Source organism: Ovis aries, chromosome 6 (genome assembly GCF_016772045.2).
Source record: "Ovis aries strain OAR_USU_Benz2616 breed Rambouillet chromosome 6, ARS-UI_Ramb_v3.0, whole genome shotgun sequence".
In the NCBI taxonomy this organism is placed as follows: domain Eukaryota; kingdom Metazoa; phylum Chordata; class Mammalia; order Artiodactyla; family Bovidae; genus Ovis; species Ovis aries.
Genome location: NC_056059.1, coordinates 72,581,573 through 72,609,300, shown reverse-complemented (window position 1 = coordinate 72,609,300; position 27,728 = coordinate 72,581,573). Strand labels below are relative to the sequence as shown.

The 27,728-nt window shown below is 37.1% G+C and overlaps 1 protein-coding gene across 1 annotated transcript; it reads right to left on the bottom strand.

Moving 5' to 3' along the window:
- Positions 1 to 758: 758 nt before the first annotated feature.
- Positions 759 to 27,468, bottom strand: SRP72 (signal recognition particle 72). Its single transcript, XM_004009842.6, has 19 exons — positions 27,334 to 27,468; positions 25,384 to 25,504; positions 23,277 to 23,400; positions 21,841 to 21,984; positions 21,650 to 21,761; positions 20,186 to 20,217; positions 19,549 to 19,673; positions 19,401 to 19,458; positions 14,277 to 14,408; positions 13,296 to 13,424; positions 12,320 to 12,392; positions 10,728 to 10,792; positions 9,377 to 9,472; positions 8,404 to 8,507; positions 8,188 to 8,265; positions 7,259 to 7,396; positions 5,010 to 5,047; positions 3,501 to 3,660; positions 759 to 2,797 (listed from the first exon to the last, which is right to left on the bottom strand). Exons 1-19 carry the CDS (start codon positions 27,440 to 27,442, stop codon positions 2,620 to 2,622), a joined length of 2,016 nt encoding a protein of 671 aa, XP_004009891.2. The 5' UTR covers positions 27,443 to 27,468; the 3' UTR covers positions 759 to 2,619.
- Between the last annotated feature and the right edge of the window lie 260 nt (positions 27,469 to 27,728).

The following is a 27,728-nucleotide window of genomic DNA, read 5'->3' as shown; positions in this document are numbered from 1 at the left end:
TAGTGAAGGCAATGGCGACCCACTCCAGTATGTTGCCTGGAGAATCCCATCGATGGAGGAGCCTGGTAGGCTACAGTCCATGGGGTCGCTAAGAGTCGGACATGACTGAGTGACTTCACTTTCATGCATTGGAGAAGGAAACGGCAACCCATTCCAGTATTCTTGCCTGGAGAGTCCCAGGGACAAAAGAGCCTGTTGGGCTGTCATCTATGGGGTCGCACAGAGTCTGACATGACTGACGCTACTTAGCAGCAGCAGCAGCACTCTTTAGTATGGTCCACAATCTAATAAAACTATCTTAATGTGGTAAGCCGACTTTCCTTCATCAGATCCAAGTTTCGAACAGGTTTAAAAGAAACGAATGAACAGGTTTCAGAGACCTTGTTTTTAAGGTTAGCAGTTTCCGAAGTAGTCTTGGAAGTGCCATCCGCTAAGCCAGTGCCATTTGCACAGTGTGAAGCCTGCACAACAGAGCTCCTGAGTGATCCTTCTTCAAAGGCAATAAAGGTGTCAGCTTTTTTTTCCTCAAAAGCCAAAACTTAAAAAATGTTCACTCTTCAATTTGGTTCTGTACAGGTATCTACATGATGAATTTTCAGTGAAAAATTTGTTCTCTCAATACCTTAGTTTAATTTTCTGGCTTTGCAGGAAGGGGCAAGAGGTAATTTTAGATGCTCAGTTTAAAAAATTCTTAGATGTACTAGCAGGATGCCTCTGCAAAATGCCAATACCCCCAAACATCTTAATCTAATCCATACTCACTGCTAGATTCTTTTATTTTAAAATGTGCCACAGTGAATGGATGTATCCATATTGGTTTGTTATAAATGTACACACACACACACACGCATATATACACAAAGTATATATGTCATGAGTTAAAGACCTGTCCAAAAGAAGAAGAAATTACTAGGAAGTTAACAGAGGTGTTTACACTTCATTGACAATGACAATTTATTTGAACTGAGGTTTCAGTTGCTTAGTACTGATTGATGATAACAACAACTAGCAATTACAATGACTAAATAGAGAACTGGAAATTTCTCTTGTTGTGCCTTGGGTCAAAATTTTCATTGATGGATAAATTTCACCAAAATTCTGTAACCTAAGAATTGATTATCCTTCACTATAGAAATTTAACAGAATCCTAAAACCATAAATTTACTAACAATTATTTTTGTAGTGGGATTTATATTCAGAAGGAATAAATATCTGTCACTCTTACCAAAAGACTATTCTGAGAGTTCAAAAAGTATAATGCCATAATAAATCATTCATAGAAGAGGGTCTCTTGTTTAGATGCCACCACAGATTATGTTAGAGAAAGGCAGCACCACATTTCTTACTCTCGTAAAGGAGGTAAAACTTTCAGAAAACCCTGTGAAGTTTTAGCAGGTATGTTTAAACACAGCAGCACTTCATTAACAAGGACAGAGCAATATGATCACAAGAAATACTTGTAAGTCTAAACTGAATGCTATCTTGGGCAGCATAAAATGAACATTAACTTGGATAGGCAGGCCAGTGTGTCTGCCTCACACCTGTTTAAGAAGAAAGTGACCTGTAAGCAAGGCAAGAACAAAGTGACACTGGTATCACGGACTGACTTTCATTACTTTGAGAAAGGTAATGAATGGTCATGCCCCGCAACTAGAAAGAGGAGTCATTTGAGATCTATTAATTGGGCCAAACAGTTCTTTCACGCTTTAATACTGCCGACTCCTCAACTCTGGCACTGATTGCCTCTCTCTGCTGGAAGTCAATGTTCATGCTTGGTAAGGGCCATTTAAATCTTTCTGACCAAGAGGGTCCAAATAAGTCTGACCTCAGAACGTTGCATCTAAGTGTCAACTTCTTGCAACACTGATGTATTTCTCTTGATATCTTTGACAGTGCTAAATTAGCATAATGTTATCATAATTTGCAAATGACATGAGGGGCACAAAGAAGTCCTACTTTATATCTCTGTGTGTATATATGTATATACATACACATACTTCTCATTACCACATATATTTAGTAGCCCATATTCCACTATCACATGACAGAATTTCATGAATAATCAAGACATTTAATTTAGTTTTCTTGTGGCCACTCATGTAGTGAAGTGAAAACACCAGTATATTAATAAGGTCCCTTTTATTACATGCTATTTCTAAGCGGATATTTGGAATGCTCAGAAGACTCCACTTTCAGTCTCCTAAGGCTTCCTAAGACATAAAATGGGACTTGAAGGAACAAGTATCTTTGGACTCCAGTTGAAACAGAAGTAGTTTCTGTTTATATCCTAGGAAACATTGGATAACATGCCTTGTTTCTGAAACTGAAAACAACACCAGATCAGCACACAAAGAGAAAGGATGCAATGGATATCAGGTGGGTAAATGCCCAACTGTTCTGCGTCCTCATCATTTGTGCGAAGCAAGGTGGTACAAGTAGGCCAAGTCTGACTAGGCAAGAGTTTGAAGGAAGATGCTTTTCTGTTTGATGCACAACAAAATAATTTCATGAAAATGTAGGGAGGGGAGAGGGAGCAGCTCTGTGCTTCTTGCTGTTACCTTTATTTATGTTCCTTGTGTCACTGAGGCTAGTTTAAAAATGGCAACAAGACTGTTCTAATCACCAGCCCCCTTTCCCACCTTTCTTCTTTTTCTGTTGCTGTTTCTTTTTTGTTGCTGGAGCCCCAGCAGGTTTCTGGTGTCGTGGGGGTATGATATTACTTGTAGATGTAGACGCTGTGGCTGCACTGCCAGGTCTTGGCGAGGTGGGTGGGCTGCTCACAGTTTTACTGGCATCCCTGAAATCATCAGATCAGGAAAGTGTTGGTCATTTATACACTCAACAAAGGAAACCACCCCTCACAGTCTCCCATATGCATTTTCATTTTCTTTTGGCTGTGCCACCTGGCATGCGAGATCTCGCTTCCCTGCTCAGGGATCGAGCCCACGCTCCCTGCAGTGGAAGTGTGGAGCCTTAACAGCTGGACCATGGGGCAAGTCCCCACACACGTTTTCTTTTAAACTGTGTTCCTCAACTCCCTGTCCATTTTTCCTTGAATACAACTTTTACTGCTTTTTAATTTTAAAATGTAATAGATGGTACATGTCAAATTTTAGAAAGATTAGGAAAAAAAAAAAAACACCTTTTAATGATCTATAATCCTATGTAGAAATAAACTCATTTAGTAACATTTTAAATTCTGCTTTCTAGTCAAATTATTTATCTAGATATTTAGTAAGTTGAATTACTCAGTGTATTTAGTTTCTTTTTGAAGGTAATATAATCCCAATATTTGCAATACAATCCTACAATTCTAGTATTTACAATACAACCAAACCAGAAACAACCCATTTTCTTTCCTTTACATAACCATATTACAAAACATTTATTAAAGACTATAACTCTCATACTGAAAATATATTTTGAAAATTTATTACTAATGACCTTAAGTCGATCTCAGAAAGAAGTAACCTATGCTCAACTGGGGAACAGTGACTTACAGTTCAGAGGAAGCTCCTGCAGTTGCTCCCTGGGTCCCTTTTCCAATCTGATCCTTCTTTTTACCCTTCTTTCTTCCTCGGTAGTAGGAACGTTCACGCATTGGTAACCATCTTTCTGGATCTGGGGTCACTTTTGGGTCGTAATTCTTAGGCAGTTTTCCTGTGTAACAATTAATTGATAAAGAAATGAGAGATTTGTGCATAATGTTTTCAAGACAGTTTGTTTAAACACTGTATCCAAATTTGGGACTAAACATTAAAACTGAAATAGATTTATCTGAGAAAAGTTTTATTTATATAATCTAGTAGCAGAAGAGGCCTTATTTCTAACCATAACACAAAATTCAGAAGCCCTAATAATATTTCATAGGTGTATCCGTATAAAAAATTTTAATTCTCATTTAGTAAAAGATACTTTTCAAAAGAAACAAAACAAGAAAACATTTGAATACTATGTAACTGAATTAACAGTCTTAATACAGAATTAGTTTTTGATAATCAGTAGGTAAATCATATATAGAAAATGGGCATAGCTGTAATTAGAATAAGCCTGGAGAAATAAGTCATTAACCATGTGAAAAGATGCTTGACCTCACTGATTAAAAATAAAAAGGACACAGGAGTTCTCTGGTGTGGTTAGGACTCTTGGCTTTCACAGCCACAGCCCGGGTCATGTTCAGGGAACTGAGTGAGATCCCATAAGCTGTGCAGTACAGCCAAAAAAAAAGAGAAAAAATTTTAAAGGGTAAAATATTCTAAGAAGAAGAATATCCAGTGTTGATGAGACTGTGGGAAACAAACAAAACTGGCAGAAGGTGTATACTGGTATTGGTACAGTCCTTGTACAAAGCAATTTAATTGGCAGTACCAGGGCCGGACATGGACCTATGTTGCCCCAGTCAGGTTAACGGGAAAGACTTGCCAAATTCAGGGAGGCTCCCTTTGTCCTTCTGGATAACAAGAATGTGGCCCTATTTCCAATAAACATCTGATTACTCTTAACGGGATTCAGTTTTATGTACAGTAGAGGAGAACAGAAAGGTAGCGACTACTGGATAAACCTACCTCAATGCTAACCTTCCTCTACACTGTCGGTTTCATAAACAGTGAATTGTCTTACACCAATTTGATGGACTTCTACGGTACTTGTAGCCAAAGGCATTCTACCGTGTAAGAGCTTACTGTGTGTCAGGCACTGTTCTAAGAGCTTTTTATATGCAGTATTATATTTCATCTTACAGATGAAAAACTCAGGAAGGTATGTTAAGAGCCTGTTCACAGTCACAGCAAAAGAGCAATGTCACTAGAGCAACAATTTGAATTCAGGCAAACTTTAGAACTGGACTCTTTAAAAGTTAGAAATTTAAAATAAATGTTAGCCACAGTCAAATCAAAACTCAATTTCAAAGATATGAGAGGCCAAGTTTATCTCTGAAGATTTCTATGGAAGGCTAACCTTAAGCTTTTATTTTATAGAAAGAAATCTAAAGATTAAAAAAAAAGCCTTACCCTTCTTTTTTTTCTTCTTTTTTTTCAAATCTCCCTGTCTACAAAGAGAAGAAAAATCATTATCACTGTGATAAAATAATTACAGAGCATTAAGCATGTGCAAAAGACTGAGCTAGGTACTTTATCATGAAGAAGTTTAAGATGTGGTGTCACCACACCAAAGCTAATGAAACAGTTTGGATATTTATTCAGGTTAAATTTAATCAAGTGTCAAATACTATAGTTTTTGGAAGGTGCTTTAGAAAATGGATGACAACTGTTTTCACAGAAGAAATACAATTTACACTAGCACATATTAAATCTATGCAAAAAGAAATTTGTACGAGCACAAATATCTACAGTTCTGTGGTACATCAGTTTATATTTGGCAAAACTAGTAAATATGTAATCTAAAATCTTTGCCAGGAGAATATGCACAAGTATCATACAGGCAAAGAATATTTCTGGGAGGATATGCAAGGTAAGTTAACATCAGCTGTGGCCTTGGGTGGGAAAAGGGCAGATAGGGATTTGTCTCTCTACAAATTACACTCCACAACCACATCTGCGATTTCCCAGAGTCTCTGCATGTCTTACTTCTCTGCTATTGCTCACATTTTGCCTATCTCATCCTCATCTTCCTCTAGAGTCAACACAGTCACCTCCTCCAGGAAGCCTTTCTTAAACTCCCATTGTTCCCAGGAAGGACTGACTATTTCCTCTGGTGTACTGCTCTAGCCTGCACAATGATAGCACATGCAACCTTTATTTTCAATTGCTGCTTATTTCTTTCTTCTAGACTGAAGTTCTTTTGAGGGCAAGGACAATGATTTATTTTCTGTCAGCAACACAATATAACTTCAAAAGAAATTAATCCTTTTTATCAAAAAGTCAACATAAAGTAAAAAAAAAAAGCATTAATAATGCCTAATGAAAATACTGTGCTGAAACTGAGTCAATGAACATCTTAGTAACTGTCTAAGGGAAAATACAAAGAAGATTAAAGGATTAGAAAAGAACTGTATGTTCTTACTAATTACCCAGCCCTGTTTTGAAAAAGAAAAAACAAACAAAAAACCCCCTGAAAATATTTTAAAAGGCATTATATGCAAATTCCCCAAGATATGGTTTGAATTTATTATTTTGGAGTTCTTGATAAGGCTTGAAATTGGGACAATGATTCAACGAAATCTGAAACAATATTATCACTGAGACGCCAATTCCTTACTTAACTTTTAAGTTAAAAAGGAACAAGTACAGGGCTCACGATGAGGTCACTCATATACTGTTGCTGATACATGTTTTTTTAAGTTATGAAAAATTATAGTTTAAGTCATTCAAAAGAGAAAATACTGAAAATTTATGAAAGTCACAAAATCGGGAAAGTGGTGTATCTCTTTCATTCTCTATTTATCCTGAGTCAAAAACAGAATCTTAAGGGAACATTTTGTTTAGTAGGCCTCTGCTATTTTTGAGATGACAATGTATGGGAACAAGTAAAAAATCAGAATTTGACTTCTTATAAGTTACTGAAGCTGGCTAATGTTTCCTCCAAATCAGCAAAATAAACCTCATCTGAACTTTGGCTTCAAATTCTAAATAATATACTAAATGTACATCAATAACCCACAGGTAAATAAATGTTAAGTCGGGCACATCTAGCCTATGGAACACTATGCATGTGTTAGTTGCTCAGTCATGTCTGACTCTTTGTGACCCGCCAGGCTCTGTCCATGGAATTCTCCAGGCAAGAATACTGGAGTGTGTAGCCATCCCCTTCTTCAGGGGATCATCTCAACCCAAGGACTGAACCTGGTTCTCCTGCACTGCAAGCAAATTCTTTACCATCTGAGCCACCAGGGAAGCCCCAGTACTATGCACACAAAGAATAAAATATGTCTACATTGATAATATGGAAAAATCTCTAAGACTTATTAAAGAAAGTTCAAAAACAGTTAAATACAATATAATCCAGTTTCTATAAAAAAAACAGAGAAGAATCCAATCTAAGAAAAGTATTCCAAGATCACTTTCATGTGTAAACACAAAGAAAAAGATCTGGATGTATACATACTAAATTAGTACTAGAGGTAAATGCTGGGTGGGGAAGGGGGATGGGTAACAAGGACAAAAAGCTGGGCACAGCAAAGGAGAAAAGAAACTAAAGGGACTTTAACTTTATTCACATGGAATTTTTATAAGAATGCATTTATTTATCCCTTATACAACTTAAAGTTGGCATTAGTGAGTATTATAATAAAACACATTACCCTTGCTCGTTTGGTTGATTGTCTCCAGTAACTTTTCCACCCTTCTTCCGAACGTATGTAGCACCAGGAGAATTTTCAAGAGCCTCAACATCTACTTTTAGAGACATACTATCCGATGAGGGCAAGTGTTTACTAAGACTACGACAGAACAAGAGTTTGTTCAGGAAGACAATACCTATATATACATTTATATTTTGCCAATGTATCTATGCCAGTAGGAAAACAGTCTTTTTTTGGGTTCCCTTCATCAAAAAAATATTAAGTCTTCTATAGAATAACAAGTCAGCAGATCATAAGGTCAATTATAGATACTATATTGTGAAAGGAGAACTTGAGAAAGGAGTCATAATCACTTATTCCTTAACTTGGTAATGTACTTCAAAGTGGTGGCTTAATAAAAACTCTATTCCAAAACAGTTATCACGCTTATAAAACAGATCTGCTCACTGCAAAGTTTAGACTTGTGGCTGGTTAGTATCCACCATCCCCACGTTGGTTTTGGGATCACCCATACTGGAGTAACACACAGGGTCCAAACTCAGCCAATCAGGGCACTAAATCCTCTCTTACATCAGTAACTGAGATGGGCAAGTGACCTAAGAGCATTAATCAGAATGCTACCTCAGAATCATATATAACCACCCAATAAAATATGCTTTTTCTTATTTTTTTCCTACTCTACTTGAACCTGGAGATATATAAGCTGCATCTTGCTGACTGCATTTTTGCTTATGAATCAAACTGTATCCCATTTGAATATTACTGTATTTTTAGGTCACAGTGATTAATAAATTCTCATTTTTGCTTTTACTAGTTAGAGGAGGGGTTTTATTTGTTGAAATTTATAACAAAAAGACCCTGGTCAAAACAGGTAAGGGAAGAGATCTAGTGCACTACTTGAGAGAGGTCTGGAACAATCAAAAGGATACGCTTTTGCCTTCTCAGGATCTACAAGTGAGTAAGCAGAAATAAGCTGCGCCAGGGTATGAATATCTTTCGGATTTTGTCTAAAAGAAGAAATAAGAAAAAGTCACTAAACAGTCTATAAAACTGGAGAAAGTAATATAAACAAGCAAAGTAACTCCCACATGTCAAATAAGAGCAATAAAACTTGGATTTCTACACTTCCACCCTTCAAAGCTTACTTCCATAGCTGTTCTAGGTCACTAATTGCCTCCTTCTTCCGCCCATATTTGAGTTTGAAGTTTGCAGCTTCCCTTATCAAGGACAAATGAGCAGGAGATTTGGGCTATAGGTTCAATAAAGAAAGAAGAAAAAGTTTAAACTACATATCTAGCAAGGCAATGAAGTTTTTATTCACTAGAGCTTTAAAATGGACCTATCCATTAGATTTCTCATCTTAAGTTTTATTGAATGCACAAAATAACACACACACACACACACACACACACACACACAGTGGGACAGATAAATGAGTACAAGTGAAGACCAATTTAAGAATCTGGGATACAATCCATCTCCATCTAAACTGTCTACAACTAGAAGTATTACTGCATAATCAAATCTTAAAAGTTTTTCACTATAGTTCTCAAACATTAATTTAACATAATACTTCCTAGAACACTGATCTCTCTTCACTGCTAACAGTATTCATGTCACCCATATGTATGTACACCTGTGTGTATTAGATATTGCTATGCAGAGACCCATACTGGAAAAAACAAAGATGTTCCTATTAGAGACACACAATCATTCATGTACTGCTGTTCTATCCATTACTACCACCCATGGGCTCTACTTTAGTGGCTCTACTCTAGACAGCCACTAATGATAAACTCTCTTATATGTAGTCATGTACAATTACTATTCTTATTTCTTGAGATTACAGACACAAACACACATACATACACTCAGGAAGGCGCTTCAGAAAATATAACTGTGCTTAAAAAAAAAAAAATTATTTTGCAGCCATTTCTTACTTCTAATAACTTTATTTGGACCTGGTATACTTAAAAACTGAATGATAGTCTAATAGCATTCCACTTTTTAAACAGTGAGTTGAAATGTTTCAATTTGCCTTAAGTATGAAATCATTACTACAGCTTTTTATTCTTATGCAAAAATGTACCCTCGTAACATTTTACTCCATTTATTTACCTGATGGTTCTGATACCACTGGATGGCTTGTGTAAAGACTTCAATGGCACTGTCAATATCTTCCTCATGGCTGTACATCGTCACTAATGCAGACACCTACCCAGTCAAAGGTATAAGTGAGTGAACAGAATTCCTCTGTCTCTCTCAGAATAAACTTTTTGAAAACGAGTTAACATTAAAGAAAGGGCAAATAAAGGTTGGTAGGCTCTCTGCTAGTACCTAATCCATTGTAAAAATTGCTAGCACGTAACTAGAAACATCAAGAACAATGTGGCTTTCCAAATACAAAGGTGGTTACCTATTAAAAAAAATACTTCCTCTAAGACTAGTTGACAAATGGTTTGTTACCAGTCCACAACAAGGTAAATACAGAAATTGATAAGCACTTAGAAAATTAGTTTATATAGTATAAGACATTGCCAAGACATTCAAGACACGATCATGGAAATAAACACACTAGCATGGTTAAACTCCCATGATAAGCCGTATAAAACCAGTGAAAGCTTGCCTAGTGTGCTGGGGGGACAGCAAGGAGGCTTGTGAAGCTGGAGTGGAGTGAAGGGGAAGCAGCAATAGGAGATGAGGACAAAAAGGAAGCAGAAACAAAAAGCTGTATCATTGGGAAAAACCAATAAAATCAATAAACCTCTGGCTAGACTAATTAGAAAAAAAGATAACAGAAACAAAATATCCTGCAGATATTAAAGATTATTTTCAGCCACATATTATATTTGATTCTAACATAAAGTAATCACAGTCCAGTCTTAAAGTAAGATTCTTCAAGAGAAAACACTACTATAATACTATTATACATTTACTGAGTGCTATCTGTAAACAAGCTGTGCTGTAGAATGAAACAGTCCCTGTACAATAAATGCACATACCACCACTACAGAATTAATCTTTACTTTGAGACAGATGTATTCACAGCTATACTAGTGATCTAAACCTGTGATGCTTGAATACTCAGAGAACTAAAACCTAAATTTGTTGGTCACTATTACCAAATTGTTTTAACTCAAAAGAAATCAAAAGTGAAGATATGATAAAATAATAGGCTAAGAAATTCCTATATATGGTCTTAGATTATTTAAGGCTGGCTTTCAGTGGTAATACAAGGCCTAAATAGTTCCTGACACATTTGATTTAATAATAAGTCAATGCAAAGCAGAACATAAAATGAAATTAAATTTATACCAGAAAGCTATTATTTTAAATACTACTTCTATATTATGAATATATATAAAAAAGGCAGAAACTAAAGTGAAAACAAAGAAATATCAGATACACCGTGAACTTATATTAATGCCATTACTTTTTCAGTCTTAAACTATTTTAGTTATAAACTCACCATGCCTGGTTTATGCTTTAACTCCTCTATGCTTCTCAATATCAAACATGCTTTGGAAATATTACCTTAAGAGAACAAAAACAAAATCAGCATCACATTGAAGAAAGCATCTCATGGAGAAAAAAAGAAAACAGAAAATTTAAGAGTCTTATTTTAGAACATCTCTAAATACTCAAGCTTTGGGGCCTCAGAAATAATGTATTCTATCAATATTTACTCAGTTTGCCAACAAAGGAAATTAAATCCTAATGAAACAACATACTTTGCTTGTGCCCACAAAGTTAATGACAGAACTGCTATCTGAAAAGTCTCCCAACTCTCAGCCTGTTGAATTCCATTTCTCTCTTTGCAGAGGGTAACTTAAAGGTAGGAATCCCTCCTTAAAGGCCTTGAAACTGCTACTGTAGGTGTAAGCGTGCTGGACAGTAGTCCTACAATGTTGAAACGCTAGTTTTCTATTCATTGCAAACCTCAGTAAGTTACACTTTCCACAAAAAAAACCATGACACATTCACTCTCAGTAATTAGTACGATAAATTATCTTTACAAAAATAAACTGAAAACTGGGTGAGAAAAGAAGATTAAAGGGGAAAGCAAGAAAAAGAAAAACGAGAAGTGGGAAAAGGAAAAGGAAACAAAAGATTAACATAAATTTGAGAAAAGGGAAGCTGGTCTCAATAAGAAGACTTTTTAGACATTTTTTTCCCTAACTGCCAACTCCCCTCCCTTCTACCCATAAAATTTTCATTCTAGCCATCATAATATCCAAAAGATTTTTTCAATCCTCTGCTCCCACCAAACCAATCATCCCCCACGCCCCTTGAGAATACACCTCCTGGTTTATGGCCGACACCAGAGCTGTCTGACAGCAGTCTGCCAGAATTTTCTGTGATGATGGAAACATCCTCCATCTGTGCAGTCCAACCAGCCACATGTAGGTACAAAACTTATGCAATGTGGTCAACACAACTGAGGAATTGAATTTTAAACATTGTCTAATTTTAATTTAAACTTAAACATGGACAGTGGCTACCAAATAGAGACAACACAGCTCTAGACACTCACTCCACACTGGTTCAAAACCATAAACAAAAAAACTAGTTTTCTTTTAAGATTCAAAAACGTTAAGTTCTCATTAAACTTCTTGGCCTCTTTTCTACCAAAGATATGGGTTATGAAGTATAAAAGAAGAATAAAGGACTAAATAAGAAATTTTGAAAACTAGGATGCAAAGTCACACTTATTTCATGCAAACACTACCACATGATAGACATAAGCATTTCTATACCAGACATCCATATCCAGGAAATTTAAGTATAGAACAGATGAATTCTTTGCTTCTACAGACTTTCAAGGCATAGTTTGAGAAACATTCTAACAGTTTAGGAATTAACCCAAGAAAAGGCCTACTAAACTCACTACTACATCTGTTGGAGCTCATACAATCTAGCTTCATATATGGAACAGGATTATGCTTCACTATGATGCAAAAATTTTAAAAATCACATAGTCTACAAATACTTCAGAATCATTCCAACCATATATTTCCGTTAACATGATTATTTTGATCATGATGAAATAATCATGACTACCTTGGGAAATTTTCAGCTGTGCCATGGTCAGCTTAATTTCAGCAGCGTTTTCTGGATGCTGATCTGAATAGTCCTAAATAGTTGGGGGAGGGGGGGAAATCACATTTAATTTACACAACTAAGTGTACATATTCTAACTGCTTATTTCAGCCTTATTAAATTTTAAATCTAGCTTTAAAATATTAAATCTCTTGTTTCAGAACAAATGTTTAAATTTGAAAAAATTTTATTTGATACCCACTTGGCTTCAAAATTATGCTCTTGACTTCAAAATTATTAAGTAAGTGCAATAACATCAAGTTTCTAAGAAGTCACCAGCAGAAAAATAATAATTAAGATTACTATGCAGATTTTTTTTTTAAGATACTAAAAAAAAAAAAAAAATTATGACTCTTAACTCCTTATCCCTGTTCAGGAACATTTCCCCTGAAGATGGTCCTAATTTTACACTATCCAATTTTCCAATGTGGTCTGCTCTCAGGGAATTCAATGTGATTTATCACTTCACTCTGGTTAATTAAAAATCAAGTCAGTATTTCTGTAACTGATGTTTTGGATCAGGACTTTAATTAGAGAATACATTATTGGTATTTTAAATCTAAAACAAACCATTGTGTGTGTGTATATGTGTTAGTCGCTCAGTTGTGTCCGACTCTTTGTGACCCCATGGACTGTAGCCCACCAGGCTCCTTTGTCCATGGGATTCTCCAGGCAAGAATACTGGAGTGGGTTACCATTTCCTTCTCCATTAACAAATCATTAACTACTGTTAAATTGATCTTCAAATAACTTATATAAAGAAAGCTGCAGCCCAAGAATTAATTGAAGTGACACTCTGGCATGTATCTAGTGGTTTATTATCAATACTTATTCATTTTCCCATGAAATTTATAAGGCTTACATTATTATAACATAATGAAAATGAAGCAAGGCTGCAGCCGTCTGACAGCTCATGAAAAACTCAAAATTCTTTTACCTGAAGCAGCTCTATTGCTTTCGTGTGCTGCTTTTCACGGCAGAGCTGGGCAGCTTGGATCAACACAGGAAGGAGACGCTCAGGACTTTGCGACTGCAAACTGGCAGATATTTTGCGACACTGTTCTGCCTAAAAGACAATATTTCACACCCCACCCCACCCATAAGCTGGTTAATTAAATCAAACATTAAGTGAATGACCAAAGGGAAAAGCATAGGGGAGGTGGAAGGAAATCAGTTGAAACAAAATCGTAGGTGAGGAACCACTTAGGTCGAGAGAGGTGGTTTATAGTAGCCTCAATTTTTTCTTATTAAAAAAAAGATTTCCATTTACTGAATATAAACTATAGGTTCCAAAAGCATTTAGGAAGAATAAGTCCTAAATATTCATTTGGATGCTTTAATTCCAGAATATTGTTTAAACACACACACATATCAAGTGTCACCCTTTGCTTCAAAGCAACAAAATGTACAGGTATTTCTTGCTGAAGTATTTAAGAACAATATGACTCAGCTCTAAATAACGAAAACGTTACTGCCTCTCAGCCCACTGAAAACTCCTGCTCTAGAAGAGTACAAAATCATAACTTAATTAGAATTTACACACATGAGAGTTAGAATCGACCTCATTTATAGCTTGAGGTGATTATGCACAAACTATAATGAAAGATGGCTCTTAAATCTATGCTCATGACCTTTGATTTTTTCCTTAATTTAGAGAAATTAGAAATAAGGTAATGAGAAAATTATCTCATTTACAGCTGTGAACAGTGTCTTCTTCTTAGAAGCCACCAACTGCACACCTGTACAAAGAATTGGGCAAATTACTTATTTAACAGTCAAAATTTGATACATGACATTCTGAAGTATGCATGAATTAAAGACAAAAAATGAAAATACAGACTGGACTGATATAACCATTATGGATCATGTACCATACTCCAAAAGGTTTAGTCAGGGGGACTAGAGCTCTGTTACCTACCTGATTTGTGTACATAGCAAGTAAAGCTTTGTTAAATTCTATAGCTTGCAGTTGTTTCTTAGAAAGCTTAAACTCCACTCCTTCTGCATTGGTTAACTTCACCTTCTTCTTGGAGTCAAAGACATTTTGGTCCTGACAAAGAAAAGATCACTCATCATTAACAACAATCTTAGACTTCAACTCTTTCAACACTCCAAGGCATTATTTTACGTTAAGACAACAAGAGAGCTTGGAAGATAATATACTTGGTTGGGGTGCCTATGCTACTATGATGCATATAAATTTGGCTTGAGTTCTTGATTTTATTTTTCCACTAATAATGGCCTGTTTTTAGCATTTTGATTAAAAGTACAGAGGGACTGCACAAATCTTACAGTGAAAATCAGGACTACAAAGATACCTAAATTTGTAATTTCTACAAACTATCTCAAAAATTTAGATGACCGATGAGTAACGTAATTTACTCCTCTCTGACATACTGTCATACATAAACAAATGGAATGGATGGATGCGAGAGTTGGACTGTGAAGAAGGCTGAGCGCCAAAGAACTGATGCTTTTGAACTGTGGTGTTGGAGAAGACTCTTGAGAGTTCCTTGGACTGCAAGGAGATCCAACCAGTCCATTCTGAACGAGATCAGCCCTGGGTGTTCTTTGGAAGGAATGATGCTGAAACTCCAGTACTTTGGGCACCTCATGCGAAGAGCTGACTCACTGAAAAAGACTGATGCTGGGAGGGATTGGGGGCAGGAGGAGAAGGGGACGACAGAGGATGAGATGGCTGGATGGCATCACCGACTTGATGGACGTTGAGTCTGAGTAAACTCCAAGAGATGGTGATGGACAGGGAGGCCTGGTGTGCTGCGATTCATGGGGTCGCAAAGAGTCGGACATGACTGAGCGACTGAACTGAACTGAAGAACGGAAGGGACTAAGTCATGCTGCACCCTGAGAAGGCCAATCAGATCTCTGAGTGTCTACGAGCATAGCATTCTAGCGTTGTTAAATATTTGCAAATATGTGTTATCACTGTGCTTTTAAAACCAGGTTTTCTACTAAAGACTAAAAGGAGGCAAAGAAGAAATCTAAACTAAATTTTACTTTCTGAGGGTGAAGCTTCAATCCAACGTGAAATTATTTTAAACATACAGTAAGAAACATATAAATCTTTAAGAAACTATTTCTAGTTGGTACTCTTATCTCACTATTTTAATACTTAAATTCACCATGCATGCCACTGCCAGATTTCTCTTAAACTTTGCCATCATGGCACTTAATAAAATTTTACATTTTCTGAGGACTCCCACACCTTGATCATCAATAAATCGAAACCTTTTTGAAACTAGCTAGCGTGTATCTATCTTTTACTCTCACTGTCCCCTCAGAAGTCATTTGCATATGCTTAGGCATGGGAAATGCTTAACCTTCAAATCCTATCCCTCCTGCAAGGCTCTGCTCAAATTAGCCAACTCAGAGATCTTTTTTTCCTCACCAAAAACCGTAGTTATGAAGTATCTGACTAGATATTTAAATGTGCACAATTTTTTGAACACTAGAATGAGATTTTTAATTTTACATAATGATTAAGACCATGTTTCATATTTATTTTGCATTACCTAATGGATTCAGCATATTAAAAAGCAGAGACATTACTCTGTCAACAAAGGTCCATCTAGTCAAAGCTATGGTTTTTCCAGTGGTCATGTATGGATGTGAGAGTTGGACCATAAAGAAAGCTCAGTGCCGAAGAATTGATGCTTTTGAACTGTGGCGTTGGAGAAGACTCTTGAGAGTCCCTTGGACTGCAAGGAGATCCAAGCAGTCCATCCTAAAGGAGATCAGTCCTGGGTGTTCATCGGAAGGACTGATGTTGAAGCTGAAACTCCAATACTTTGGCACCTGATGCAAAGAGTTGACTCATTTGAAAAGACCCTGATGCTGGGAGGGACTGGGGGCAGGAGAAGGGGACGACAGAGGATGAGATGGCTGGATGGCATCACCAACTCAATGGACATGGGTTTGGGACATGACTCCAGGAGTTGGTGATGGACAGGGAGGCCTGGTGTGCTGCGATTCATGGGGTCACAAAGAGTCAGACATGACTGAGCAACTGAACTGAACTGAATGGATTCAGCAATACACTAAAGAAAAATTCAGGAATGTTGAGTGAAGAAAAATTCAGTATATATTTATTAGGTTGGTGCAAAAGTAATTTTGGTTTCATATTATTGAACTTTGCTATTTGATACTGAATACATTCTTAAATAAATGCAGTTATGTTATATATCATTTTAATGCACATTTCTTGCTTTATAGTTTTTGCTAATGAATTATTACTTGCTGTTTATTTCATATGTACTTTAGACTATGGAAATGATGGTAGACAAAAAGCAAATTTGAGCAATTTTCTTATTCAAGTTCAAACTGAGTCATAAAGCAACAGAGACAACTCACTACAGCAACAACACATTTGGCCCAGGAACCGCTAATAAACATCCAGTGCAGTGGTGGTTCAAGAAGTTTTGCAAAGGAGACGAGAGCCTTGAAGATGAGGAGCACAGTGGCCAGCCATTGGAAGTTGACAACGACCAACTGGGAGGATCATTGAAGCTGATTCACTTACAACTGCACGAGAAGTTGCCCAAGAACTCAGTGCCCACCATTCTATGGTTATTTGACATTTGAAGCAAATTGGAAAGGTGGAAAAGCTCAATAAGTGGGGGCCTCATGAGCTGACTGAAAGTCAAAAAAATTGTTGCTTTTAAGTGTTATTTTCTTATTCTACACAACAACGAACTATTTCTCGATTGGATTGTGACATATAACGAAAAGTGGATTTTATACACCAGCCAGCAATGACCAGCTCAGTGGTTGGACCAAGAAGCACCAAGCACTTCCCAAAGTCAAACTTACACCCAAAAAAGGGTCATAGTCACTGTTTGGTGGTTTGCTTCTGGTCTGATCCACTACAGCTCTCTGAATCCAGGTGAAACCATTACATCTGAGAAGTATGCTCAGCAAATTGATGAGATGCACAGAAATCTGCAACGCCTGCAGGCAGCATTGGTCAACAGGAAGGGCTCAATTCTTCTCCGTGTTAATGCCTGACCACACATTGTATAACCAATGCTTCAAAAGTTGAACGAACTGGGCTACAAAGTTTTGCCTCATCCATCATATTCATCTGACCTCTTGCCAGCTGACTACCACTTCTTCAACAATCTCGACTACTTTTTGCAGGAAAACACTTCCATAACCAGCAAGCAGGATGCAGAAAGCTTTCCAAGAATTCATCAAATCCCAAAGCATGAATTTTTATGCTATAGGAATAAACAAACTTATTTCTCGATGGCAAAAATGTGTTGACTGTAATGGTTCCTATTAATAAAGATGTGTTTGAGCCTAGTTACAAGGATTTAAAATTCAGGGTCTGAAACCGTAATTACTTTTGCACTAATCTAATGGATTGAGATATTTAGTACTTCACACACACTCCTCCTCACTATTTATATATCAGTTAAAAACAATTTGTCCTCACTAGCATTCCATGGACGGAGGGGCCTGGTAGGCTGCAGTCCATGGGGTTGCTAAGAGTCTGGCTCGACTGACCGACTTCCCTTTCACTTTTCACTTTCATGCATTGGAGAAGGAAATGGCAACCTGCTCCAGTATTCTTGCCTGGAGAATCCCAGGGACAGAGGAGCCTGTTGAGCTGCCGTCTATGGGGTTGCACAGAGTCGGACATGACTGAAGCGACTTAGCAGCAGCAGCATTTCAAATTGTTCATGAACGTAAGCAGGTAGATCTTGCTGCTAAGAATCAAATGCCAGCATCAATTTCTGGAAACCTACACCATGACAATGGCCTGCAACACCCTGTAATTATTACCTTTCAATGCCACTATCCTACATATGTGAACCCTCTGAATCTTTGCCAAATGAGGTGAGAGATACCATACATGGCTAGAAGGAGAGCACTTTGGAGTCAGAGACTAGAATCTGACTCCAAGTTCTACCTCTTATTGGCTGTGATCTTATACAAATCATTTAACTCCTTTTAGCCTCAGATTATACTTCTATAAATTGGAGACAAGTACTGTCACCTAAAAAGGTAACAGTGAGGATGAAATAAGCTGGTGCTTGGAAAATCACACAGCCTATGAAAAGAAACCAACTGTTACTTTTCTAATTCTCTATTGACTTGAATTTCAAATCTGAACTTGAAATATCTTCTCATTAAAACAATGTTCCAAAAGGTGTTTAATCTGACTCACACAGGACTCATTAGGATTGTTTATATACATGCTTGTAATATTTTACTCAGGGCTTGGATTGAGGAGGGCGATGGAGAAAGAGAGAAAACCTGCCCATGGCTCTTCTCCCTCAAAACAAAAACCACTGGAAAGACAAAAACTATAAAGAGAAAACTTGCATTCAGACTTATCAGATGAAGAAATCAAAGTCTAAGCAATTTACTTCTCTAACAAATATTCAACATATAATGTTAATAATGGGAAATATTATAGCTATATTAATAATAATATAATCATATAGAATATGATAATTCTAATAAATAATGGGAAAAGGGTAGGATTTTAAAGTCCAGTGTATATAGCTACAAAATAGTTCTATTATTTGAACATACCTTGCAGAATCATTATGAGAGTTAAATAACACTCTCCACTGTGATTTTTGGGCTTCCCAGATAGCTCAGTTGGTAAAGAATCCACCTGCAATGCAGGAGATCCCAGTTCGATTCCTGGGTCGGGAAGATCCACTGGAGAAGGGATAGGCTACCCACTCCAGTATTCCTGGGCTTCCCTTGTGGCTCAGCTGGTAAAAAATCCACCTGCAATGCGGGAGACCTGGGTTCGATCCCTGCATTGGGAAGATCCCGTGGACAAGGGAAAGGCTACCCACTCCAGTATCCTGGCCTGGAGAATTCCATGGACTGTACAGTCCATGGGGTCACAAAGAGTAGGACATGACTGAGCAACTTTCACTCACTCACTGTGATTTTGCTGCAACTGGACTTTGTCATGGAAAAGCCTATCCTAGAACAAGGCTGGGGTAATATGCTTCTAGTGTTAAGATATAAGTGTAGGGAAACCATGGATAGTCCATACCTTGTTAATTGTAATGATGTTATTTGCAATCACAGCTAGCAATGCCACATCTGTTGGTCTGTGAACAAAAAGTAACAGTCAAAAAGGAAGAGACCGTTAAAAAGAAACCTTATCCCCTATAAAAGACACATTTTTATAACTCACTTACTTTAATTTTATTATCTGGTTGTAAAGTTGCAAAGCCTCCTCTGTACGACCCTGAAGCTGCAGAATATAGGCCATCTGCCCATGAATGATGGCCAGTTCTGCCTGGGGGTCTTCTTCAGTCCCATCCTAAGCAAAAAAAAAATTTTTTTCCCCATATATTCTCCAAATTGATCCACATATAAAAAAGACTATATAAACAGAAAGAAAATATATAATTTTCAGGAATTTTCCTATAGAGTCAGTTTTGTTAAATTTAGGAATTGCCATCAAAACAGGGAAGCTTAAATGAGAATGGCAAAAAGAAAGATTCTGGAAGAACATGGTAACAAGTTCAGGAATATTATTCACTGATCATTTCTTCTTTAAAACCTAAGAATTAATTTATATTTATATGACTTTAAAATGAAATGCATAAGGCATATAAAATTTTTGTATTATAATTTCTCACCCTAAGAGATTCCCTCAAATAAGGGTTTTTGTTGATCTTATTCCATCAAATAAGATTCCAGAGGGTTTCTGTGATTCCTATTTAATGAATCAGCGTCATTTCAAAAGGAATAAATACTACAAAGAAGTCTACTACAAATTTATATTAGCTACAGTATAATATCTGGGCTTAACCACAGTGGAATACTTACAGAGTCTTCTGAAAATGAACGGCGGCAGAGATCTATAGGAAAAAATGTTTTTAAAATTAACATTGCTGGGTAACTCTCATTTCTTTCATGTTCCAATGAGCAAAAACAAAATTCTTAGGCAGAAGATTTAAGATAACTTTGATAACAAGCAAATTTGAGATTTATCATTAGCATCAAACACATTACATAAATATCAATCCTTGATTATTCTTGCTTTTTGGCATTTTCTTTTACTTGTAATCCCTGTTAAAAATTTTTTAAGGGAATTAAAAATCTATAAATGCAACAAACGTTGACTGCAAAAAATCAGTTATAGAAAAGTATAAAGACAATACTCCTGCCGCCCAGAAGTAACTACTCTTTAGCATTTCAGTTATCATTTTTAATGTAAATGCACAGTTGCATTTTTAAACGAAAGTGGGATATTCTATTATTTTGAAACCTCCCTTCCCCCATTAATATACTATGGACATCTTTACAACACAGATACATCTACATTATTATTTTTAACATGAATACTGTTAATGACCACATGGTAATCTATTCTATGGTTATAATAAACTACCTAGTCCTCTAATAGGACAGAAACGCATGTTTCTTAACTTTTGTTCTTATGAACATTCATACATATATATATATGAATGTATCCAGTTTTTCCTTAAATTTCTAGAAATGAAATTCTTAGATCAAAGGGTATGCAAATTTCAAAATCTGCTACACTGCCTCAAACTGCCCACTGCAAAGCCTCTACTACTTTTATATTCAAACCTCAAACTATGTATGAGGGTGTCCTCCATACCACTTCAATGCTAGGTATGATATGTTTTAACCATCAGTATTAATAAACCAGAGCCTATTTCATCTTTTTTTCCTATCATTCACTGCAGTTCTACAACATCACTTTCATAGCTTCCAAGGAATATGTATGCAGAAGCAAGTTGAAATATTTCAGGAGTTGAGACCAGTCATTAAGTTCTCTAATAAATTATTTTCTTTTTCTAGTAACAGCTTTCAAGTATATAGGTACTGTATATGGAAACATACTAAGTGGAGTGAAAATGTGCTTGAATAGTGTTATCAATGCACAAATATAGTGTATACTCAGGCACACATACAGGCACACACTGTACTTGTGTACTTAATACCAATAATAATTATAACATTTACCAAATGTTTATTAACTCTGTTAACTTGCATTTAAAATTCACAGCAACTTGTTCAAAAACCTACTAACCAAACTTAGGTTTTGGCATGGTTGAGTATGGACAAGTAGACTGGTTTAAGGATAAGAAACCAAGAGAGAGACACAGAATACCAAGTGAAGGCTAGATGGATTCTGAGAAATTTCCACTGCATCAATAATTTCCACTTAAAAATGTCCCAGAAACCAAATGTAGGTTTTGGAAATACTTTGCAAAGTTATATGCATGTTACGTTTACATATAATTTTAACAAGTGTCCAACCTTCAGCTTTTTGCAGAATTCTCATCGCCTGGCTCAGCTGGCCTTGTCCTATAAGAGCACACGCAGTATTGTAGCATAGCTCATGCGTGCCTTCTTGGAGACCCAAGTTCTCCTGCCACAGAGCAAAACACCAGTCAAACACCAGACAGGAGCAACGTTTCATGGCTGTATGCACATACAGAAATACTCACTGGAACCACTTTTTCCCAGTTGCTTTGAGCTGCAACAACTGCTGAAAGATTTGTTTTTCTCTCCTCATCATAATCATCTTGGGAGTTTCGGACAAGATCTCTATATACAGCCAGGCATTCATCATAGCGTTCTAACCGGTATAACTGAAGAGATAAATAGCAGATCAAAAATCAGAGAAGACAAGTATTGTGTTATATCCCTAACCCCATATAAACCCTTTTTGGAACTGTTATATAAGAAACCTAATTCAACATAATGTGGGAAATTAACTGTTTTTCCTTTACAATTTTTCAATTAGTTCTGCATGCTACTAATACTTCCCAAAAGTTACCTGCAATGAATCTCTACTATACTGCATATTTGTAGGCATGATTCAGTGAGAAAAGCCATTGTATCAACTCCCATCTTGAGGTTAGGTAAATGTCCAAGTGGGTTGTAAAAGAAAATCATTCTGTAGAAATCAACCGTGCTACCTAAGTGTGACTCAATAATAAAAAAAAATTTCCCAGAAGATTACTAAGCCCTAGTAAACAGGAACAACATTAGATATTAACACAAGGGCTTACTATTTCTAGGGGTTCATTATACTTCATCTTCATTACTCCTTCCCAGAAACCAACTATTGTATTGGGTAGTATCAAGTGTACACAACATAATTCTTGCTTATTCCATTCAAGTTGTTCTCAAAGGGCAGTAAGAACTGCCACTCTGGGTCAATTAGCCTACCATGTATGCAAAGACGGGTACCCTTTATCAATACCAAAATGCAGGCATTCACCCTAAACTAACCCAGCTTACATGAAATGTGTTTTACGGACCTATAATCCATAAATGTGCCCAAATTTTTCTTTGTTAAACTAACACCACCTTTTAGGGGCAATATATAATTCAATACAACATTATTTGCCCTAAACTGACATTTTAAAAAATTTTAAGAGGGTTTTGCTAGTTCTAGTAAAACATTTGCTTTGTTATCATAAATAACCTTAATAGGCTTATTTGTATGTCTCAAAACTCTTTGAAAATAAGGTATTTCCAGAGATTTCATGAACCATCTGAATTCATCCAAATTCTTATTCATCATGATTTTCTTCATTTTACACTTAGAATAAAATACCAGTTAAAAACTATAAAGACTACTTCAAAACTATAGTATATAAACTTACTGGCCTTCATCTTTCCAACTACAAAGTTCAGATTTCATAGGATAGTTCTTAATTTCCCAACTACCCCGAGGAAGTCATTTGTTCATAGAACACTATACATGCAGTTGCTCATACGAAGATCAAGAAGAGGGAATATGTTGAACTGGTTTGGTGGCAAGTTTAATGGAGTATCAGGATGGGCTGGGGTTCCTCATCCCCACTCCCTGCTCTAGGCAGAATCTCGTTCACTTAGGATGACTGTCAAACAGGGATTTTAAAGCAGTAATTACCACTTGTCCATAAAGCTCCTTTAGTTTGTCTGTCTGCTGGTTGGCACTTTCTATTGTCTTCAAGGCATTCTCAATTCTGTTCAGCCTATACTCACAGTATGCCTTCTCAAAGGAAAGAGAGTTACTGAAAAAGCAAAAACCAATATGTGATTATTAGCTAGCAGAGCACCCACTATAAGCCAGATACTGCTCTAAGCACACTTGATACATATTAAGTTATTTAATCATTAATAAGATGACAAATGCTAGTGACTTGCCTAAAATCAGACAGCTTAAAAGTGATAGAAAATACTACATTCATTTCCCGAGGCTCTCTTGTTTTCATGGATATTCTTACTAGAATTACTGGCCTTTTGAAACAAATATACAAGAATAAAATTCTGAATTAGCTAAAAACTGTTTTAGATATAAAGACAATCTCAACATTGTTTTAAATGTGTTGTTATACAAGTTTCTTAAATCTATTAATCAAATAATAAGCCATAAAATGCTGTTTTAACTTGTTAAAGAATAATTAGCAAAGAAAAAGTAACTAGAAATCTTAAAAGAGCACAGCACTTGTAACTAAACAACTGGTAAACACACAACTACACAGAACACTACTTATGCACATAGACTTAAGAATTCATCTACATGAATGTCACACATGAAACTCATTTTGAAGTTTCAACCATAATATATGAGGAAAAAACCACTATCAAGCAGATGGCAATATCCTAGACTTAACAAAATACTATTTGAAAACTCCCCCCCCTCCACAAAATCACCCAAAATCAAAACACTGAATTTTAGTATAAACATGTTTATTGGAGGAAAACAGGATACCTTTTATTGGGGCTTCCTTTGATAACCCTTTTATTTTTAATAAAGTCTAAAAATTTTTTTTAATCTATAATACATGCAGTTGGCCCCAGTAAAAAAACAAAAAGGTATGCACTGAAAGGTTTTACTTCCACTGTTATTCAAATCTACTATGCTCCCCTCACCTCCTACAAGTGATTATTTTTATTTATTGCTTCTGCATCAAGTGTTTGTCTTTGCAAATACAAAAAAATACACATAGAAATTCTTATATCCTTATACAGAAGGAAGTATACAATACACTATTGTGTATCTTATAGACATTAAAGAATAAATATGATACAACCTGCATTTCAATACACATTTCATTTGGGGCTTAGGCATAACTAACGAAAATGAAATTACAGTAACAATTCAGAATTTAGGTTCGCATTTCATGAAATGAAAAATGAAATAACAATAAAAAACTGCTGGACTTCCCTGGTGGTAGGTACAGTGCATAAGAATCCACCTGCCAATGCAGGAGGACACAGGTTTCATCGATCTCGAGTCCTGTAACTGAGATCCCACATGCGCTGCAACTACTAAAGCCCACACATCCTGGAGCCTGCACGCTGCAACTACTGAAGTCTGTGTGCCTACAACCTGTGCTCTGCAAAAAGAGAAGGCACCACAAGGAAAAGCCCACACACTGCAACAGAGCAGTCACTGTTGGCTGCAACTAGAGAAAGCTTGCACAGCAACAAAGATCCAGCGCAACCCCCAAATAATAATAAACAGTAATAAATTAAAAATGACTATATATTCTAAAGACTGCTAAAGAACTCTGAAAGATCTTGGCCTAATATCATACTCACCTAAACAGTTCTCAAAGGAGACAGGCACAGAGGTCAGGCTAAGACTGCCAAACCATCCTAGAGACCTTGACTTACACATCCCTACCCTACATGTTCTGCCCTCCTCTGTCCCCCACCCCTTTTTTCAAATTAAACTTCTGCTGAATTGCTCTCCCTACATCCTTCAAGAATTCTTGTGACTCTTATGTATGGCCCATGCTCCTCCAGAGTATCCCTTCTTCTTCCCTTCCCTTCAAAGGGAAGATAGGTGTAAAGAAAAGGCTCCTTAAGGCATGACAGAACAGAGGTTACTACTGCTCCTTCCAGTTTCAGAAACACCACTGGGAAGCAAGAGGAAAAAAGAGGAAAGGAAGGAAAAAGGTAAAAAAAATCACTGAATAATGGGGGGAAAACATGGAAATGGTTATAGCTGTGGTAAATGTGCACAAGCAACTAATTAAATCACTTACTTGGCAAACACTTTGGTGTGAGTGTTGATGACATTCAAGGCTTCCTTGAAACTTCCATTCTGGATAAGGCATACCACTTTACAGTGCAGGGCAGTAACATCATCTTTGTTGATCTGCAGTACTAGAGAGCAATTTTAGGGAAGCAATTTTTAGATCCATTCGCTTTGCACATTTCCACCTAAGGAAGCTACAACAATTTTACTGCAGCAGAAATGAATGGTCAAAATATTTTTTAAATGGCTGATCTTTAAGTTAAGAAGTGACAATAAGAAGAGCTAGTTAGCCTTTCCAGTGAGATAGCTTCTCAAGATGCATGTAAAAAAAAAGTACAGTGAAATAAAGAATGAAGCTATTTTCTATTGCTTTGTCATCTTCGGATGCATGGTATATCCGACACATTTCATTACTTCACAGGGAAAGAAAAAAGTTCACATAGAACTTAGCAGCAAATGACAGGTTTGATTATAAGTTTGTCACTAACTGCCTTGAGGTATTGGGCAAGTCATTTGACTGCCAAATGTCAACCTTCTGGTTGCAAAATGTATATGAAAGCACTACCTATTTTACAAGGTTATTAAGAAAATTACATGAGAATACTCTGTATAAAGAGTTTATATACTGTAAAATATACAATTTATTTTGTTGGCAATATTTCCAAGCATCATTCAAAATTTCCCTTTTCGACTAATATAACTAAACCAGAAATACAGGGAAGAATTCAGTTGGCCAAGTGTCAATGCTAAACAGCTGTTCAGTGTCAAAATGACTAGGATCATTCCTCGTGCTTTTGGGCAACTATAGGAATTCAACTCCCAGTCTAAGAATCAGAGTATTTTCTATCAATTAAGAAAATATATACTGGAGAACAAACTGACAGTCCTTGCTGATTAAAGAATGCCTGCAAAATACTACAGTGCTGATTAATATTGGTTGCAGGCCTAGCCAAAGGCCAAAGTTAATTCAAAACAAGTTTAAGAATCAAACAATGCTCATTAGTAGCTATTTTACTCAATGTGTGAAATCACAAAAAGTGCATTGTGGGCATAATCACTTCTTTTCACATTAACTCAGCAATAGGTTATTGAAAATCCATACTTCTATGTTACAGAAACATCTTGTGTGTTATTACTGCTTTGAACAGTCAAACCCTGTCCAGGTAATTACATTTCCAAACCAAACAAATACAGGCAATATCTTCAGTAAATAATTTAGCACGACAGAGAGCATTAAAAAGCATGGCTATATTACAGTTAGGTAGTAAATGATAAAAGAATATAATGAATTGAACGTCACATCGAAGATAGTTTACTCGAAAAACGAGCAGTTACTGGACAAAAAACAATACACCTTTCTTTTTTGCAACATTATTTCAAGTGTTAGTGCTTTCACACACACATTTTCTTGTCCAGGACGCTGGAGGGATTCTATCTGTGGGAATGACAGGCCTAACATCCAGATCCAGCCCTTTCCTCTACCATGAGTCTGTACAGCTTCCACTTCGTCAGCACTAGCTTTCAAATTACGTGTCCCAGGCAGGTTCCTCCCCCGCGCTGCGGCCCAAAAGAAAAAGCTCCCTTAGCAATACTGTCTTGATCACTCCACTACAAGAAAAGCGAAAAGAAGGCAACGTGGAGTATTTGCGAAATAAGGCGTGAAATCAACGGAGTAAAATAAAAACAGTTTACAGAAGACGCTGGGAGCTGCGGTCTCTTTAAATCCCTCCCTCGCTTCTCGCTGGGGGGAGCTAAAGAGGGAAGTACACGTGGCTCTAAGCCACCCAGGACCCAGAGCTGGCCGGGTTGAACAAATGGACGGCGACCCCCGCCGGCTGGACGTTCCGGCCCTAGCGGGCGGCTGGGGTCTCCTCTCCCCGCATCTGCTCGGAGACGGTCGCGCGCGTCGCAAGGGGGCTGCATCCTCCCACCCGCCCGGCGCTATGCGGACACTTACTCTTGTTGACGGTTTTGAGAGCGCGCGTGAAGTCACCGTTCTGGCCATAACGGTTCACTTCACTCCAAAGCGCAGGCACCGAAACCCCCCCACTGCCGCCGCTCGCCATCTTGGAGGAGAGGGGAGCCGACCTCTGCCCCGGAAGAGGATCTCGGAGGTGGCAAGAGAAGACGGAAGCCGGTGGTTGCTAAGCGTTTCGGCGTCCGAAGCGTCTCCATCCCGGAGTCAGCGTTAAAGACAGCGGTCTTAGTTCTAGTAGCTAGAAATTTGCGGAGATAGAGTTGGTACACCTTATATGAAGCGGGTCTGGGGGAATGAGGCGTCGGACCCCAGGAGGAGGTTGAAAAGGATTCACCGAACAGATTCAGCTAAAAGTAGCGTGCGTTTCCGGGGCG